Raw genomic sequence first — 20,146 nt, forward strand, 5'->3', positions numbered from 1 at the left:
TGTCTCCCATTTATCAGAGATCAAACTTCAGCCTGACGTGTCCAGTGTAAACTCCCCTGCATCCCATTGACCTTTCACAGCCCCATTCCCACTCAGCTATGCTGAGAGAAACTGGAGGCAATAAAACATTTTCCTTAAGCACCGTCTTCCCTCTTGATGCTTCTCACCTTTAGTAAACTTTTACACCGTGCCCACATTGTACACATGCACCAAAATTTTTTCTTCTTGTAAGTAAACAGATGCATAAAATGTTACCATACAGGAGGCCCTTCAATCCCACTATTAATGAATCCCAGCATACCAGAGGCCTTCTTAACTCTCCTATCAACTTGTGCAGCGATCTTGAGGGCTGCATGGATTTGGACCCCAAGGTCCCTCTGTTCATCCACATTCTTAAGTAATTGACCATTAACCCTGGACTCAGCCTCTGGTTTGTCCTTCCAAAATGCATCACCTCACTATTAACTGGATTGAACTCCAGCTGCCACTTCTCTGCCCAACTCTATAATCCTCTTGTGTACCTTCAGCTCCAACCACAACTCCTCCAACCTTTGTCCTTCCATGATCTGTGTATGTTCCCCTCACACTTCCATACCAATGTTACTTGAAGCTGCTTGGTGAGAGGAACAATGAGAAGGGAGGAGTTATTGATAGAAATCTTTATTTACATTAGAGGGGAGAGCCAGGAGTCACCAACAATCACTGCCAGGAGACCTTCTTGCCCAGAATATGATTGGTGATTTTCTGGAGAGAGGGAAGAGAAACAATGTAACCATCAGTACCACACTGAGGTGCAGAACCCAAAGACACCTCTGGACACTGGGATCGCCATTTAGACTATGGGTACTGATGTCCTCAAATTGAAGGCAGCAAATGTCGTATTCCCATTGCCCAGAGATTACACAGAAGACTAGAAACACTGATTAAACCCCCACCCAACTCCAGTTAAACCTTACTCCCACTATGGCCTCGCCATGAATGATTCACAACTCACAGGGAGAAGAGATACCTGCGCTTGGATGGACAAGGGCCATGGGCAGGTCATGTCTCACAAATCTGCAAGATGTGACCAAGGTGGTTGACGAGGGCAGAGCTGAGAGGTGGCGATGGATTTCAGCAAAGCATTGGTTAAAATTGAATTACGACGTACAGCACGGTAACCTTTCAGCCCACGAGCCCATGCTCCCCCCCCCCCCCCCCCACTAACCTACAACTCCCTATACATTTCGAACAGTGGGAGGAAACCAGAGCTCCCAGAGGGAGAATGTATACACTCCTTACAGGCAGTGCAGAATTCAAACCCCAGTCCCGATCGCTGGTGGTATGACTGTGCTGCGCTAACCTTTCTATACGGTACGCTGCTGTAGAAGGTGAGATCACCTGGGATCCAAGGGAAGAAGGGATAGAAAATTGGCTTCATGGGAGAAAGCAGAGGGTGACTGGGGGTGGGGGAGGTTGTTTCTCGGACTGGAGGCCTGTGACTCGGCTGTCACAGGGTTTGTAGCTGTTTGTCATCGATATCGATGGTGTGATTAGCAAGTGTGTGGATAACACTGAAGTGTCCGGTGTAGAGTGAGGACAGTTGTCAAAGTTTGCACCAGGAGCTTGATGGGTCAGGCAGGTTGGAAGTGGACTGGTTGATGCAATTTAATTTTTGGGAGGATGGCACATGGATATAAGAAAAATAGGGTTCTGGGTGTGAGGGAGGGAAGGGTTACATTGTTGTGGATTATGTTTACGTATTTGACACAATATCATGGGCCAAAGGGCCTGTATTGTGGTGGAATGTTCTATGGGCAGGAGCTGTTGTAGATGGAGATCCTCCTGCTGCACCAGACTGGCCAAGTCCTGTGAAGAGATATTTAGGATGTCACTGGCCACGAGGGTAGTGCCAAAGGATTGGAGGGTGGCGCATGTGGTTCCACTGTTTAAGGGTCCAAATGTAAACCTGGGAATTATAGGCCCGTGAGTCTGACGTCTGTGGTGGGCAAGTTGATGGAAAGTGTTCTGAGGGATGCTATTTACAAATATTTGGAGGTACAGGGATTGATGGGAGTAATCAGCATGGTTTTGTCAGGGGTAGATCATGCTTGACAAACCTGATTGAGTTCTTCGAGGGGTTCACAAAAAAGGTTGATGAAGGGAAAGCTGTGGATGTTGTCTATTTGGACTTTAGTAAAGCTTTTGACAAAGTTCCCCACAGGAGGTTAGGAAAAAAGGTGGAGGCATTAGGTATAAATGAGGAGGTAGTGAAATGGATTCAGCAATGGTTGGATGGGAGGTGTCAGAGAGTAGTGGTAGAAAATTGTTTGTCCAATTGGAGGCCGGTGACTAGTGGAGTTCCTCAGGGATCGGTCCTGGGTCCACTATTATTTGTTATATATATTAACGATCTGGATGTAGGGGTGGAGAATTGGATAAGCAAGTTTGCAGATGATACAAAGATTGGTGGTGTTGTTGACAGTGAGGAAGATTACTGTAGATTAAAAGGTGATTTAGGAAGGCTGGAGGCGTGGGCTGAGAAATGGCTGATGGAATTTAATACAGATAAGTGTGAGTGTTACATTTTGGAAAGGCAAATCTAAATAGGTCATATGCATTAAATGGTAGACAATTAAGGAGTGCAGAGCAACAAAGGGATTTAGGAGTTGTGGTAAATAGTACCCTCAAGGCTGATACTCAGGTAGATGGTGTGGTGAAGAAGGCATTTGGAACGTTGGCCTTCATAAATCGGAGTATTGAATTCAAGAGTAGGGAGGTTATGATGAAATTGTACAAGGCATTGGTGAGGCCAAATTTGGAGTACTGTGTACAGTTTTGGTCACCAAATTATAGGAAAGATATAAACAAAATAGAGAGAGTGCAGAGAAGGTTCACGAGGATGTTGACAGGATTTCAGGGTCTGAGTTCCAGGGAAAGGTTGTGCAGACTGGGGCTTTTTTTCTCTGGAGCGTAGAAGATTGAGAGGGGACTTGATAGAGGTGTTTAAGATTTTAAAAGGGACAGACAGAGTAAACGTGGATAGGCTTTTTCAATTAAGAGTGGGGGATATTCAAACTAGAGGACATGGTTTAAGATTGAAGGGGGAAATTATAAGGGGAACATGAGGGGAAATTTCTTTACGCAGAGGGTGGTGGGGATGTGGAATGAGCTTCTGGCAGACGTGGTCGAGGCGGGATCATTGGTTACATTTAAGGAAAGACTGGATTGTTACATGGAGAGGAGAGGACTGGAGGGGTATGGACCGGGTGCTGGTCAGTGGGACTAGGAGGGTGGGGATTTGTTACAGCATGGACTAGTAGGGCCGAACTGGCCTGTTCTGTGCTGTAAGTGGTTATATGGCCTTATACTGAAGACGGGACCCACCTGTTTGTAGAGCTGAGCTCTCAGTCTGTTGGTCTGAGATTCTGCTCTGCGCTTTTCCTCATCTCTCCTCCTGGTGACCTCAGGAAGCTGCTCGTACAGCCTGCAACAAACCAAAGAGCCCCTCAGTGGCTGCTCCACGAATCCTCTGGGTCAGACGGAGACCATTCTTACGGCTACACTTGTCCTGATCAGAGGACAGCAGAGTTTCTCGCCATTGCCCCTACAGAACCTCTTCACAATCAACTGAAAGCAAAAGTCCAGCTCCTGCAATGTTCAATTGCTGAGGCAGCATCTGTGGAGAGGTTTCTCTGCATTCCACCATTGACCCTATCCAGACCAAATGGAGTTCAGTCATAGCATAGCTTTGTGTATGGTAGATCATGTTTAACCAATCTTACAGAGTTTTTTGAGGTTACCAGGAAAGTTGTTTTTTTTTTTTCACACCATAAATCACAATAGCCATGATATACACTTTTTCTTTTCCACACATTTACAGTGACTTTTTCTCCCTCCCCCCTCCCTCCTCCCAAGCCACCCCCCCCCACCCCCCCCTCTCGTCCATTTTAGGTATACAATCTAGGTTGCATTAATTCAGTTAGACAATGTTGTCATTCAACAAAAATACACCAGAAATTCTACTGAGTCCATTCTTTTCTTTTCTTCTCCTTCCATCAACTTAGGTAATGTTTGTTCCCGGTAGGTTTTCGCTATTGTATTTAATGTAAGGCTCCCATACTTGTTCGAATATTTCAATATTATTTCTTAAACTATATGTTATTTTTTCTAATGGAATACATTTATTCATTTCTATATACCATTGTTGTATTTTCAAATTATCTTCCAATTTCCAGGTTGACATAATACATTTTTTTGCTACGGCTTGGGCTATCTTGACAAATCTTTTTTGTGCATCTTCCAAGTCAATTCCAAATTCTTTATTTTTTATGTTACTTAGGAGAAAGATCTCTGGATTCTTTGGTATATTGTTTTCTGTTATTTTATTTAATATCTGATTGAGATCATCCCAAAATTTTTCTACTCTCTCACATGTCCAGATTGCATGAATTGTTGTTCCCCTTTCTTTTTTACATCGAAAACATCTATCAGATACTGTTGGGTCCCATTTATTTAACTTTTGCGGTGTAATGTATAGTCTGTGTAACCAATTATATTGTATCATACGCAGCCTCGTATTTATTGTATTTCTCATCGTTCCAGAGCATAACTTCTCCCATGTTTCCTTTTTTATCTTTATATTTAAATCTTGTTCCCATTTTTGTTTAGTTTTACCATTTGTTTCCTCATTTTCCTTTTCTTGCAGTTTAATATACATATTTTTTATAAATCTTTTGATTAACATTGTATCTGTAATCACATATTCAAGGTTACTTCCCTCTGGTAAACTCAAGTTGCTTCCTAATTTATCTTTCAAGTAGGATCTCAGTTGGTAATATGCCAGTGCTGTATCTCCAGTTATATTGTACTTATCTCTCATTTGTTCAAAGGATAAGAATCTACTTCCTGAAAAACAATTTTCTATTCTTTTAATCCCTTTTTTTTCCCATTTTCTAAAGGCAAGGTTGTCTATTGTAAAAGGGAGTAGCTTATTTTGCGTCAATATTAGTTTTGGTATTTGGTAATTTATTTTATTTCTTTCTACATGAATCTTCTTCCATATATTGAGGAGATGGTGTAATACTGGAGAAGTTCTATGTTGTACCAATTTTTCGTCCCATTTATATAATATGTGTTCAGGTATCTTTTCCCCTATTTTATCTAATTCTAGTCTCGTCCAGTCTGGTTTTTCCCTTGTTTGATAAAAATCTGATAGGTACCTTAATTGTGCGGCTCTATAATAATTTTTGAAGTTTGGCAATTGTAAGCCTCCTTGTTTATACCATTCTGTTAATTTATCTAGTGCTATCCTCGGTTTCCCCCCTCTCCATAAAAATCTCCTTATTATTTTCTTTAACTCTTTGAAGAATTTTTCTGTCAGTTGTATTGGCAATGCCTGAAATAAGTATAGTATCCTTGGAAAAATGTTCATTTTAATACAGTTTATCCTTCCTATCAGTGTTAGTGGTAGCTCTTTCCAATGCTCTAAATCGTCCTGTAATTTTTTCATTAGTGGATTGTAATTGAGTTTATATAATTGGCCTAGATTTTTGTTTATTTGCACACCTAGGTATCTTATTGCCTGCGTTTGCCATCTGAATGGGGATTCCTCCTTAAATTTTGAGAAATCCGCGTTATTCATAGGCATTGCTTCACTTTTATTTACGTTTATCTTGTATCCCGACACTTCTCCATATTCCTTCAATTTCTTATATAGTTCTTTTATTGATAGTTCTGGTTCTGTTAAGTACACTATCACATCATCCGCAAACAGACTGATTTTATATTCCCTGTCTTTTATTTTTATTCCTTTTATATTATTATCTCTTCTTATCGATTCTGCTAGTGGTTCTATAGCTAGCGCAAACAATAATGGTGATAGTGGGCATCCCTGCCGCGTTGACCTGCTTAAGTTAAATTGCTTTGATACATGTCCATTTACTGTCACTTTCGCTAACGGTCCCTTATATAATGCTTTAATCCAATTAATATACTTCTCCGGTAAACTGAATTTTTGCAATACTTTGAACAAGTAATTCCATTCTACTCTGTCGAAGGCCTTCTCTGCGTCTAAAGCAACTGCTACTGCCGGTGCTTTATTTCCTTATACTGCATGAATTAAGTTAATAAATTTACAAATATTGTCTGTTGTGCGTCTTTTTTTGATAAATCCAGTTTGGTCTAAATTTACCATTTTTGGTACCTGTTCTGCTAATCTGTTCGCTAATAGTTTAGCTATTATCTTATAATCTGTGTTTAGCAGAGATATTGGTCTATATGACGCTGGTGAGAGTGGATCTTTCCCTTGTTTTAGTATCACTGTAATTATTGCTGTTTTACATGAATCTGGTAAGTTTTGTGTCTCATCAATCTGGTTGATTACATCCAGGAGGGGCGGTATTATTAGGTCTTTAAATGTTTTGTAGAATTCTATTGGGAGTCCATCCTCTCCTGGTGTCTTATTATTTGGTAAATTTTTTATTATCTCTTGTATTTCTACTGTTCCAAATGGCTCTGTTAATTTATTTTGTTCCTCTATTTGTAGTTTTTGTAGTTCAATTTTAGTCAAAAATTCATCTATTTTCCCTTCTTTCCCTTCGTTTTCGGTTCGGTATAATTGTTCATAGAATTCTCTGAAGTTTTCCTTAATTTCTTTTGGATTATATGTAATTTGTTTGTCTTTTTTCCTTGTTGCCAATACCATTTTCTTAGTTTGCTCTGTCTTAAGCTGCCATGCTAGGATTTTGTGTGTTTTTTCCCCTAGTTCATAATATTTCTGTTTTGTCTTCATTATATTCTTCTCCACCTTATATGTTTGTAATGTTTCATATTTTATTTTTTTATCCGCCAATTCTCTTCTTTTGGTTGTATCTTCCTTTATTGCTAATTTTTTTTCTATGTTTATTATTTCCCTTTCCAACTGCTCTGTTTCCTGATTATAGTCCTTCTTCATCTTGGTTGCATAACTTATTATTTGCCCTCTAATGAATGCTTTCATTGCGTCCCATAGTATAAACTTATCTTCCACTGATTCCGTATTTACTTCAAAGTACATTTTTAATTGTTTTTCAATAAATTCTCTAAAATCCTGTCTTTTAAGTAGCATGTGGTTTAATCTCCATCTATACATTCTTGGAGGGATGTCCTCTAGCTCTATTGCCAATAACAGGGGTGAGTGGTCCGATAATAGTCTAGCTTTATATTCCGTTTTCCTAACTCTCCCTTGAATGTGGGCTGATAACAGGAATAGGTCTATCCTTGAGTATGTTTTATGTCTAGTCGAGTAGTATGAGTATTCCTTTTCTTTTGGGTTTTGTTTCCTCCATATGTCCACAAGTTTCATTTCTTGCATTGATTTAATTATAAATTTGGTTACTTTGTTCTTCCTGTTAATTTTTTTCCCCGTTTTATCCATATTTGGATCCAAATTCAGATTGAAATCCCCTCCTATTAGTATGTTCCCTTGCGTATTAGCTACCTTCAAAAAGATATCTTGCATAAACTTTTGATCTTCTTCGTTAGGTGAATATATATTAAGTAGATTCCAAAGCTCTGAATATATCTGACATTTTATCATAACATATCTCCCTGCTGGATCTATTATTTCCTCTTCTATTTTAAATGGCACATTTTTGCTAATTAATATAGCCACTCCTCTTGCTTTTGAATTATACGATGCTGCTGTTACATGTCCTACCCAATCTCTCTTTAATTTCTTGTGCTCCAATTCAGTTAAATGTGTTTCTTGGACAAATGCTATATCTATTTTTTCCTTTTTCAGTAAATTTGGTAGTTTCTTCCTTTTAATTTGGTTATGTATTCCATTAATATTTAGAGTCATATAGTTCAGCGTAGCCATTTTATATTTTGTTTATCTTCTCTTTCCGTTTTTCCATCATTACCTTTCCTCCTTTTCCATTTCTGTTTTCTTATTTTCAACTCTTTACCAGACAACATTCCTACAACATCCAACATTTTCCTTATTCTCCTATTTCTATCTTCTTTATCCCCAATCTCCCCTTCCCCTCCTGAGTTGCCCTTTATCCCTTGTCGGACAACCACATCTCCCCTCTCCATTTGGATTTGCGAATCCACTCGCAAGCGTCAACTGATTTTGCAGTGACCGCTCTTTTCCCCCACCCAGCCCCCCCAGAAAAGATTTCGCTTTTTATATGTCACAAAGGTCACTCTTTTAATTCCCTCCTTATTCTCTCTATTCCATTACCTTCCCTTATTAATTCTTGTCTATACTCTCTATGTTTTCCTCTAATTACAGATACTTTCACATATGCCCATTGTCTCTATTCACTCTTATACCTCTTTACCCGCATACATATCAATTGTGGTCATTTTTACCCTCCTTACCCGTCTTCATCCCTCAGTCTATTTTTGTCTTTACCCACATACATATCAATCGTGATGATTTTTGCTCTCATTACCTGTCTTCATCCCTCAGTCTATTTTTGTAATTGTTCTGCAAATTTTCGTGCTTCTTCTGGATCCGAGAATAGTCTGTTTTGTTGTCCTGGAATAAATATTTTCAATACCGCAGGATGCTTCAGTGTAAATTTATATCCTTTCTTCCATAAAATCGCTTTTGCTGCATTGAACTCTTTTCTCTTCTTTAGGAGTTCAAAGCTTATATCTGGATAAATGAAGATTTTTTGCCCTTTATACTCCAGTGGTTTGTTGCCCTCTCTTACTTTTTCCATTGTCTTCTCCAGTACCTTTTCTCTTGTAGTATATCTTAGGAATTTTACTACAATAGATCTTGGTTTTTGTTGTGGTTGTGGTTTAGGGGCCAATGCTCTATGTGCCCTTTCTATTTCCATTTCTTGCTGTAGTTCTGGACATCCTAGGGCCTTAGGGATCCATTCTTTTATAAACTCCCTCATATTCTTGCCTTCTACATCTTCCTTAAGGCCCACTATCTTTATGTTATTTCTTCTGTTATAATTTTCCATTATATCTATTTTTTGGGCTAGTAGTTCTTGTGTCTCTTTAGTTTTTTTATTAGATTCCTCCAATTTCTTTTTTAAGTCTTCTACCTCCATTTCTGCTGCTACTGCCCGCTCTTCCATCTTGTCCATTTTCTTTCCCATTTCTGTTAAGGTCATATCCATTTTATTTATTTTCTTTTCTGTGTTGTTTATTCTTCTTCTTATATCATTGAATTCCTGTGTTTGCCATTCTTTAAATGACTCCATGTATCCTTTAATAAGAGAAAGTATATCCTTTACCTTGCCTTTCCCTTTATCTATTTCACTGTATTCTTCCTCTTCTTCTTCCTCTGGGTTGACCATCTGTTGTTTCTTTGTTGCCCTTTCCTCCTCTTCTTTCTTGTTTCCATTGTTTTCTGTGGTCTCTTCTTGCTGCAGGTGTTCTGCAGCTGTCATTGCCGGCTGTGGAGATCGACTCCCCAGCTGGTCCCCCCTCCCGTCGGTGTGTTTTTTTTCATGCGCATCGCGCATGCGCGACTCTTCGCGCATGCGCGGTTGCGCACTTTTACTCGGCTCTGTGAGCCATTGTTGTAGTTCTCTTTCTACCGACCTGAGGTAGTGGGGTCTTCTCTCCACAGCGGGCCTCTTCGGACAGGTAAGGCCTTCACCTTTTTCCTCCGTTGTCTTCTCTTCCTCTCTTCTTTCCGTTGATTTTGATTTTTCTCCTTTTGTCTCCATCTTCTTTCCACCTTTATACTCACTTTTCTTTAACTTGTATTTCTGTGCCTTTGTATTTTCTCTTGTTTTTCCCGACTTTTCTGGAGAGGGCTGGAGTTCACCGTCCGGCCACTACTCCATCACGTGACTCCTCCGGTTACCAGGAAAGTTGTTGAAGGAAAGGCTGTGGATGTTGCCCACATTGTCTTTAGGAAGACCTTTGACAAGGTCCCGCATGGGAGGTTAGTTGGGAAGGTTCAGACGCTGGGTATTCATGGCGAACTGGATTCGACAATGGTTGGACGGGAGAAACCAGAGAGTAGTGGTGGATGATGCTTCTCAGACTGGAGGCTCTTGACGAGTGGGGTGTCTCAGGGATCGGTGCTGGGACCATTGTTGTTTGTCATCGATATCAATGATTCCCAAAGCCCTCTCCCCCCCCCCCCCCCACAGTGGGTGGGGAGGAAAAAGGGGGCAGTCCGAACCTTCCGTCTTCTTGTATTCAGTCTGCTGCAAAGATTCAGTGCAGTAATTTTCTGGCCAGACACAGGTGGCAAGTAGCGAGTAAAATAAATGCTGAGAAGGGGTCTCACAAGAGCTGGTCTCAGTGTCTGCTGTGTTGCGTTTGCATCACTACCCCTTCTCAGCGCCACCATCACCTCCCACTCGTTCAGTGCCAACACTAAACCCCCAACACTCCCTCTCTGCTCAGCTCTGCCACTATCCCCCTCAATGGCACCACCACTACCCCCAACTCAGCACAGCCCTAAACACCCCACCCCACCCCACACAGCACTGCTGTGAGGTGGGGCTCTCAGGATGTGGCCTGAAGGCCAAGGGGGTGGCAGCCTAAAGAAGTTTGGGAACCATTACACATCAATGATCTGGATAGGAACATCGGAAGAGGAGGAGGCCAAAAATGGCCCATCGAGCCTGCTCCGTCATTCAATACGATCATGGCTGATCTAATTTATGACCTAACTCCACCTACCTGCCTTCTCCCCATATCCCCTAATTCCTCTATCATGTAAAAATTAATCTAACCGAATTTTAAATATGTTTAATGAGGCAGCCTCAACCACTTCCCTGGATAGAGAATTCCAAACATTCACTACTCTCTGGGAAAAACTATTTTTCCTCATCTCTGTCCTAAATCTACTTCCCCGAATCTTGAGACTGTGTCCTCTCGTTTTAGTTTTCCCGGCCAGCTCAAAAAACCTTCCTACATCTATCCTATCCATACCCTTCATAATCCTATATGTTTCTATAAGATCTCCTCTCATTCTTCTGAACTCGAGCGAATACAATCCTAGATGATTTAATCTTTCATCATGTCAACCCCTTCATCCCAGGGATCAACCTAGTAAACCTCCTCTGGACCATCTCCAAAGCCAGTATACCCTTCCTCAAATATGGAGACCAGAACTGGACACAGTACTCCAGGTGCGGTCTCACCAGTACCTTGTACAGTTGCAACATTACCTCCCTACTCCTGAATTCAATTCCTCTAGCGATGAAGGCCAACATTCCATTTGCCTTCTTAATAACCTGCTGAACCTGCAACCTAACCTTTTGCAATTCATGCACAAGCCCTCCCAAGTCCCTCTGCACAACAGCATGCTGTCGTTTTTCACCCTTTAAATAATATTCAGCTCTTTTATTTTACTTGCCAAAGTGGATCACCTCACACTTACTAACATTGTCCTCCATCTGCCAGACCTTTGCCCACTCATCCAGCTTAACTCTATCCCTCTGCAGACTCTCCACGTCCTCATTACAATTTGCTCTTCCACTCAATTCGGTGTCATCCGCAAATTTGGCTACACCACATTTTGTCCCCTCCTCCAAGTCATCAATGTAAATGATGACTTGTGGGCCTAACACCGACCCCTGCGGCACCCCACTTACCACTCTCTGCCCACCTGAAAAACTCCCATTTATCCCGACTCTCTGCCTCCTGTCAGACAACCAATTTTCAATCCAGGCCAATAGACTTCCCCGGACTCCACTTTCCTGTAACTTACTGAGAAGTTTCTTGTGCGGCACCTTATCAAACGCTTTCTGGAAATCCAAATATACAACATCAACCTGTTCCTCTCTATCCACCGCACCCATTATATCCTCAAAGAATCCTAACAAGTTTGTAACCCCTTGTTGTCTCTTAAAGTTTTCCCAATCTTCCAGTTTCCCACTGCTCTTTGCAGCTTTGTACACCTGCGCCTTCCATTTTATACTCTCCTTTATTTCCTTTGTTAACCACTAAGATTGGAGACGTTGTGGACAGTGAGGAAGGTTTTCAAAGCTTGCAGAGGGATCTGGACCAACTGGAAAAATGGGCTGAAAAAAGGCCAATGGAATTTAATGCAGACAAGGGTGAGGTGTTGTATTTTGGAAAGACAAACCAAGAAAGGATGTACACGGTGAACGGTCGGGCACTGAGGAGTGCGGTAGAACAGAGGGATCTGGGAATACAGATACAGAATTCCCTGAATGTGGTATCACAGGTGGACAGGGTTGGAAAGAGCTTTTGGCATCTTGGCCTCATAAATCAAAGTACCGAGTACAAGAGTTGGGATGTTATGGTAAAGTTGAACAAGCTATAGCTGCCTGGAATGCCTTGCCAGGAATGGTGGTGGAAGCTGAAATAGGGTATTAGTCATTTTCCAGTTCAGGTGCAAACTATCCTGTTGGAACATGACTCACATAGACCAAAAACCTGAAGCCCTCCCTCCTGCACCAGGTCATTAGCCACGTGCATTATCCTCCTATTTCTAACCTCACCAGCATGTGGCACGGGCAGCAATCCTGAGATCACTACCCTGGAGGGTCTCGTCCTTCAACCCAGCCCCTAACTCCCTGAACTCTCCCTGCAGGACCTCCTCATCCTTCCTTCCCACGTCATTGGCCCCTACATGGACCACGATATCTGGCTGCTCACCCTCCTGAGAATGCCGTGAACTCAATCTGAGATACCTCGGACCCTGGCTCCAGGGAGGCAATTTACCATCTGCGATACTCAATCTCTTCCACAGATCTTCTTATCTGTCCCCCTAACACTACAGTTCACCTCTTCCCTTCCCTTCTTAGCCACAGGACCAGACTCCATGCCAGTGACCTGATCTCAGTGGCTTGTCCCTGGTAGGTCGTCCCCCTCAACAGAATCCAAAATGGTATACATTACAACTCCGAACGGATTCTCCAAAATCCTCATTTATCCAAAATCTTTGGAGCCGAACTGACCAGGAATGTCAGGCTCATGGCGGCAGCAGGCAGGAGCAGGGGCCTTGGAGGGGAGGTGTTGGTGATCAGTTTTGACCTTCCCTTGTTGTTTGTTGTTTAAAGATTGTTACAAGTGATTTGCTGTCACCACTGGGCTGTTTTTAAAAAATGACCAGTTCTCCAAAAAAACTCTATCCAACATCGGCCCAGCCCTGACCATTTTGGATAATCAGACTTGTTCTGTACTTGTTATTGAGGGAAACGGCCACAGGGGAGCCCTGCACTGCCTGCCTATTCCCTTTCTCTCTCCTAACTGTCACCCTCCTCATCCCTCCTTGGTGTGATAATGTTCCTGGAACCTTGCGGTGATGTTACAGCTCCATAAACCTCTGGTGAGACCACACTTGGAGGATGGTGTTCAGTTCTGGTCACCTCATTACAGGAAGGATGTGGAATCTATGGTTAGGGTACAGAGGAGATTTACCAGAGCTGGGACTTTGGGAGCGTAGAAGGATGAGAGGAGACTTTAAGGAGGTCGACAAGATTATGAGAGGCATAGATCGGGTGGACGGCCAGCACCTGTTTCCCAGGGAAAGATCAGCAGCGTGTGTACAAAGTGAAGGGAGGGAAGTTTATGGGAGATGTCGGGAAGGTTTTTTTTCACAGAGAGAAGTGGGTGACTGGAATGCGTTGCCAGGGACCGTGGTGGAGGCTGAAACATGGGTGTGAGATGGGGAAGGGTTGGATTATTGTGTAGGTTTAAACGTAGTGGGCCAAAAGGCCTGGACTATGCTGGTGTGTTCTAATAACCTGAAGCCCATGATGTTCCAGATTGGGGAGAGGAGAGTCCTCTGTGAAACCCACACACACACGCAAGCCCTCACACACATGACTACTGGTGTGAGGGAAAGGAGTCTGGCAGTGACATGGCAGCAGCAGGCCCTGGAGTGGGGAGGAATGAACCCCACCCCCCCCCCCCGGCCACTACCCATCACCGGTGGGACTGCAGGATTGGTGACCCAAGGAAGGTGGCCAGGACCCTCGTAACACACTGAGGCACTCACCGCCTGGATCGATCCAACATTTCTTGCTTGGAAATCTTCTTCTTGTATAAAATGGAGCAATCTGGAATAAAACCGCACAGGAGCAGCTGAGTGGAACTGGATGAAGTATTCAGGCAAATCCATCCAATCCACCCAGCCACTGAATCCAGTGCCAGGTCATGGCCAGTAATTGGAGCCCTTTCCAATGCCTCACACATCACCACTTCCCTCCAGCTACTGCCCCCCCACCCCGCTCAATGGGTGCCCCTGGTACAAGGTGCTAGTCCAACAGCAGAGCAGGGAAAGGCCACTCGGCCCATCAATCCTGCACCATTTGATACGACTAGGACTAATCCATTCTCGACATTGTCTCCTGGACCAGATCCCCAGTGTCCGGCGTTCCCCAGTCATCAAAACATCCAACTCTTCCCTATGGTCAACAAAGCACAGACCCAGGACAGAGAAGGTTCCAGGAACATTATCACACCAAGGAGGGATGAGGAGGGTGACAGTCAGGAAAGGGAATAGGAATGCAGTGCAGGGCTCCCCTGTGGCCGTTTCCCTCAATAACCACCCCAAATCATTGGGGGGGGGGGGGTCACTGAGATGCAGAGGGGGCGTTCACACCACGTGGGTGCAGGTACAGTGGGAGGATCTGAGGATATGGGAAGGTGAATAGAGTGGGAAGGGGATACAGGGGGAGTGGGAAGAGAGGAGGGATACAGTGGGAAGGGGATAAAAAGGGGAGTGGATACAGTGGGAGGATCAAAGGGGGAGTTGGAAAGGAGGAGGAGGGGATACAGTGGGTGAGGAGGGAGGTGGCGTGGAGCTGGGGATTGGAACTTGAGGGAGATGGGAGTGGGGGGGATGTGCGTGCTGTGTGTTAGGAGTGGTGAGTGGATGGGGGAGGGGAGATCGAGCCAGTGGGGGTCAGAGAATGGTTTGAGCTGGAGGAAGGGAGGGGCACTCACCTGTCCGCTGTCCCCTCCTGCTCCTGGGCCCTGGTGCTGGGGGGCGGTTGAACAGCTGTTCCCTCTCGCTCTGCAGGAGGTTCTGGAACCTTCTCTCATAGGTGCGCAAGGACAGGCGCCGCTGGCGCTCCCGTGACCGGGAGATGAACCAGGGCCTATTTATGCCCAATGCCTCCTGGGGGATGTGGGTGGACAAAAGTGGTCAACAGGAATGTCCCCAGATTCAGTGTGAGGTAAACCCTTCCGGATAACCCAGGTGAACAGACCCCCACCATCCATCCCCCCATTGCCCACCTCCCCCTCCCACCTGCAATCCCATCCCACTCCCCTCCCCCATCCCTGGGGGCAATGTTAGTTTTCCCCTCCCCCAGGTTGGGGGGTCGGGGGGGGGGGCGCGATGCTAATATTTCCCTCCCCCTCTCCCAGTGGTGACGTTCCCGAGGGCAATGTCAGACACCACCTGCCCCCACACCCCCATTGCCCAGGCATGACCTTACCCTTAGGGTGAGGGGTACAAGGCTGGAGGGACTCTTCCCCCTGGGCGAGGGGTTCCAGATGCCCTGCAGATGGATCTGCCGGAGGGGTTCCCTCCGCCGCATGTGTCCAGACTTTCGCAAGCCCCAGGCCTCGACCAGACGCTCCCTTGGCTCAGGGACGTTCTCCTTCCTCCCGACACCCTGCAGCTCGTGGGCAGGGACGAACCAGGCAACAGCTAGTAGAAGTGAGCACGGGTGAGGTGGGTGGGAAATAAGAACAGATCGGGGTGGGGAGAAAACGAGGATGGGACGGGGGGGCAGCGAGGACGGGGGGGGGGGAAATTCTCTTGATGATTCCCACCCCTGTCCTTTACCTGGTTTCCTGGTGCCTTCACCTTGCCTGCTGCCAGTGGGGCAGCCCACCTTACCCCTCCTCTCCCTGCCCCCAGCTGCTTGCAGCTGGTTGGAGGGAGTGGAGCTGAGGGAGGCCGAGGGGTCCCATCGCCTGACCCAATGTGGGGCGAGGTCTGAGTCTGGAGAAGGGAAGGTGACTCCCACGTCGCGTGTCTTTCTCCTGGTAGCGCCCGGGACGATCTCCAGTGAGCCTGCCACAAGACAGCAGAATCAGTGAGGGAACGGGGTAGAGGGCAGGATTCCAAACATCACAGAGGAGTAGCATGCCAAGCAGCACCCATGGGAGAAGGGGAACGGTCCAGGATCCAGGAGTCAGGCTTGATGGAGGGTTCCAGGCAACAGCTTCATCATTCTCATTCTCCCACAGATGTGCTGCACCCCTCCAGCAGGGTGTGGGGGTGTTGGCACACTCAGAGGAAAACGTACACACCAGTGATTTAGAAAGGGCTTGGTCTTTCTTCATGTTTCAATATTGAAGGCTGCATTAATGCAAAGGGTTGGGGGGTAGGGAAAGGAGAGGGGGTGGGAGGGGAGGGAAAGGAGAGGAGGAGGGAGTAGGGAAAGGGTTGGGGGTCATAGGATGGAGAAGGGGAAAGAGAAGCTGGAGAGTGAGGGGTTGGAGGGTGAAGGGAGAGGAAGGCAAGAGGGGAGGGATGGAAGGGAGAAGAGTGGGGGCTGGGAGGTTGGGTTGGTTGATGGGAGGATTTGGGAGGTTAGGTTGGTTGAGGGGTGGTGTGGGGATGATTAGGGGAGGGATGAGGGGCGGAGATGGTAGGGAGGGGATAGACACTAACCTGCCTGCACCCCCTGGTCCACGAGCCGAGCCCCCTTCCTGGCAACCAGGCGGCTGGAGGGTCCGCGGGGCGGACGGGTGCAGCGTCTCCCTGCCACGGTAGAGTCGGAGGTGCTGGGTGAGACACTGTCTGCCTGTGGAGAAAGCACCAAATTGTGGCCCCTCCACTCCCCAACAACAGGCAGCCATGACACGAGCAAGAACTGAGGAGCGGACAAAGCAGATGACCAGCAGGGTGAAGTTCAGCTCGTGGCCTTGCTGGGGCATGGCATAATGTAATCCCCATGAGCAGGGAAACGGTGGGAGTCGGGGGGGTCGGTAACTTGGCTGCTGCGGAAAGCAATGGGGGTCCATCTTCCACCTTGGCAGAGTGACGAAGCCAAGACCTGCTGGTGACCCTGTGGGGCTGGGTTCCCCTGCCTGGTCACTGCCCCAGGGAGGGGATGGGAGGCCATATGTGGTGACAGGCTCCATCTCACAACTTGGAGCACAAGGGAGCTGCTAATGGCTGGCTGTGGGTCATCCAAGGAGCCACTGGGTGAGGGTGCATGTGGGTGGGTGAATGGGAATCTGGAGATCCGCAGGGATCTGTTCTGGGACCCTGCTCTCTGTAATCGTTAGATTTGACCTGAATGAAGTGGAAGGATGGATCAGTAAAGTTGCAGCAGACACAGAAGGTTGGAGGTGTTGTGGAGAGTGTAGTAGGTTGTCGTAGGATGCAACAAGATATACAGAGAACAGAAATCTACAGCACAGTGCAGGCCCTTTGGACCCCAGGTTTGCCTCGAATTTCCCCACTGCAGAACCTTCCCTTTAAACTACAGTATGTAAAAGTCTAAAGTGCTAAGGTCCTCTTGTCTGGATGGACCTGCTGGGAGTGAGAATTATAAGGTAGTGATCATGGGAGATTTTAACTTCCCTCACATTGATTGGGATACCCACACAGTTAGAGGGCTGGATGGGCTAGAGTTCGTTAAATGTGTTCAAGATTGTTTTATAAATCAATTAGTAGAAGAACCAACTCGGGATGGTGTGATACTAGATCTCCTGTAAGGGAATGAGCTAGGTCAGGTATCAGACATTAATGTTGGAGAACAAATTGGGTCTAGTGATCATAACTCTGTTAGTTTTAGGGTAGTTTTAGGGAAGAGCAAGGAGGGCCCTAAAGTTGAGGTTCTGAATTGGAGAACAGCAAATTTCGTAGGAATAAGAAGGGATTTGGGGAGTATTGAGTGGGACAGGATATTTTCAGGTAAGGATGTAAATGAAAAATGGAGGATATTCAAAAAAGAAATTTTGCGGGTACAGAGTAGTTATGTCCCAGTGAGGATCAAAGGAAAGGCTGGAAGTCATAGGGAGGCTTGGTTTTCGAGGAATATTGGAAATTTGATTAGGAGAAAAAGGGAAGTGTACAAGAGGTATAAAGAGCAGGGAGCTGAGAGTTTGAAGGAGGACTACAAGGAGTGAAGAAGGAATCTTAAGAAAGAAATTAGAAAGGACAAAAAAAGGCACGAAGAGGCTTTGGCAGAGAGTAAAAATAAATCCAAAGGGTTTCTATAAGTACATTAAAAGTAAAAGATTAGTGAGGGATAAAATTGGACCCCTTGTAGATAGCGAGGGTAGGCTGAGTGAGAAGTCAGAGGAAATGGGGGAAATTTTGAATGATTTCTTTGCCTCGGTATTCACTAGGGAAAAAAATATTGAACCAGTTGAGGTAAAGAAAAATAGTGGGGAGGTCATGAAGCATATAAGGATAACCGAGGAGGTATGATGGCTGTGTTGAAAAAGATAAAGGTGGATAAATCTCCGGGACCGGACAAAATATTCCCAAGGACACTCAGGGAGGCTTGTGGACAGATAGTGGGGCCATTAACAGAGATATTTAGGATGTCACTGGTCACAGGGGTAATGCCAAAGGATTGGAGGGTGGCGTGTGTGTTTCCGCTGTTTAAGAAAGGGTCTAAATGTAAACCTGGGAATTATAGGCCCGTGAGTCTGACGTCTGTGGTGGGTAACTTGATGGAAAGTGTTCTGAGGGATGGTATTTACAAATATTTGGAGGTACAGGGATTGATAGGGAGTAATCAGCATGGTTTTGTCAGGGGTAGATCATGCTTGACAAACCTGATTGAGTTTTTCGAGGGGGTTACAAAAAAGGTTGATGAAGGGAAGGCTGTGGATGTTGTCTATTTAGACTTTAGTAAAGCTTTTGACAAAGTTCCCCTCAGGAGGTTAGGAAAAAAGGTGGAGGCATTAGTTATAAATGAGGAGGTAGTGAAATGGATTCAGCAATGGTTGAATGGGAGGTGTCAGAGAGTAGTGGTAGATCCTCAGGGATCGGTCCTGGGTCCACTATTGTTTGTTATATATATTAACGATCTGGAAGTAGGGGTGGAGAATTGGATAAGCAAGTTTGGGGATGATACAAGGATTGGTGGTGTTGTGGACAGTGAGGAAGATTACCGTAGATTAAAAGGTGATTTAGGAAGGCTGGAGGTGTTGGCTGAGAAATGGCTGATGGAATTTAATACAGATAAGTGTGAGGAGTTACATTTTGGAAAGGCAAATCTAAAGAGGTTATACAGCTGATTGAGGTGGTGGAAGACATTGTAAAGCAACCTGGACAATAATTTTATGATTTTTTTCTATTTTTTATGTCTTGCCGGGGAGAGGCAGATGACCCCGCAGAATTCAAAAGTCATCTGCCACTAGTGGTGTTGACCACACCCGGTCGGAGAGGGGTGGGGGGGCACTACAATCTGGGGGAAAGGGGAGGAGTTTTTGTTGTTTCTTTTTTACTTTTTTTGAGGGGATTTTTATTAGTTTGAGGGGGAGCCGGTTTAATTGTAAGAGTTAATTTTGTTAAGTGCCACTCTATAGGTGATAATGAATAATTTGAATTTTGCAACATTTAATGTTAATGGGTTAAATCATCCGATAAAACGGAAACTTGTTTTGGATTATATTAAAATACTGAAGGAGGATATTGCATTCTTGCAAGAAACTCATCTAACTGAGAAAGAACATTTGAAATTGAAAAAGAGTCTGGGTAGGACATGTGATTGCTTCATCTGTTAATTCTAAGGCCAGAGAAATAGCTATTTTGGTAAATAAGAAGATACCGCTATTTTGGATTCTTTTTTTTTGTTAATGCTGATAGGATTTTGGTGGTGAACTGTACACATTTTTCGGTAGCCTGGACTCTGATGAATGTTTATGTGCCAAATGAGGATGATGAAGTATTTATTACAGAAACTTTTTTAAAATTTGAATCAATCGAATGGGAATATTTTAGTCGGGGGAGGGGGGAATTTTAATTGTTGTTTAGATCCTTTGTTGGACAAGTCTCCAAAGACTTTGAAGAGAACTAAAATGACCAAGAGAATTATTGAGGTAATGAAGGATTTAAATTTGGTAGAAATATGGAGAAAATTGAATCCTACTGTAAAAGATTATTCTTTTTATTCAGCACAGCATAATTAGTTTTCTAGAATTGATTTATTTTTAGCTTCAGCTCCATTGCAAGGTTGATTTATACAAGCAGAGTATAAAAGTGGAACATTATCTGATCATTCGTCGTTGTTGGCCTCTT

The 20,146-nt window shown here is 44.7% G+C and overlaps 1 protein-coding gene across 5 annotated transcripts in view; it reads right to left on the bottom strand.

Annotated features, from left to right (window-relative positions):
- Positions 1-644: 644 nt before the first annotated feature.
- Positions 645-20,146, bottom strand: part of LOC138756934 (uncharacterized) — a 99,414-nt gene continuing 79,912 nt past the window's right edge. For 3 of the 5 annotated variants that reach the window (XM_069923389.1, XM_069923385.1, XM_069923387.1), the window contains 7 exons: positions 16,556-16,688; positions 15,722-15,952; positions 15,369-15,583; positions 14,872-15,046; positions 13,922-13,982; positions 3,367-3,466; positions 645-744 (listed from right to left, as the gene is read on the bottom strand). In XM_069923389.1, the coding sequence (XP_069779490.1) occupies positions 700-744; positions 3,367-3,466; positions 13,922-13,982; positions 14,872-15,046; positions 15,369-15,583; positions 15,722-15,952; positions 16,556-16,688 (960 nt within the window). In that variant the 3' untranslated portion in view covers positions 645-699. Of the gene's footprint in view, positions 745-3,366; positions 3,467-13,921; positions 13,983-14,871; positions 15,047-15,368; positions 15,584-15,721; positions 15,953-16,555; positions 16,689-20,146 lie in introns of those variants that run through there. The other 2 variants (XM_069923386.1, XM_069923388.1) reach the window with 2 other exon arrangements.

The sequence above is a fragment of the Narcine bancroftii genome, chromosome 3, assembly GCF_036971445.1.
Source record: "Narcine bancroftii isolate sNarBan1 chromosome 3, sNarBan1.hap1, whole genome shotgun sequence".
NCBI classification, from domain to species: domain Eukaryota; kingdom Metazoa; phylum Chordata; class Chondrichthyes; order Torpediniformes; family Narcinidae; genus Narcine; species Narcine bancroftii.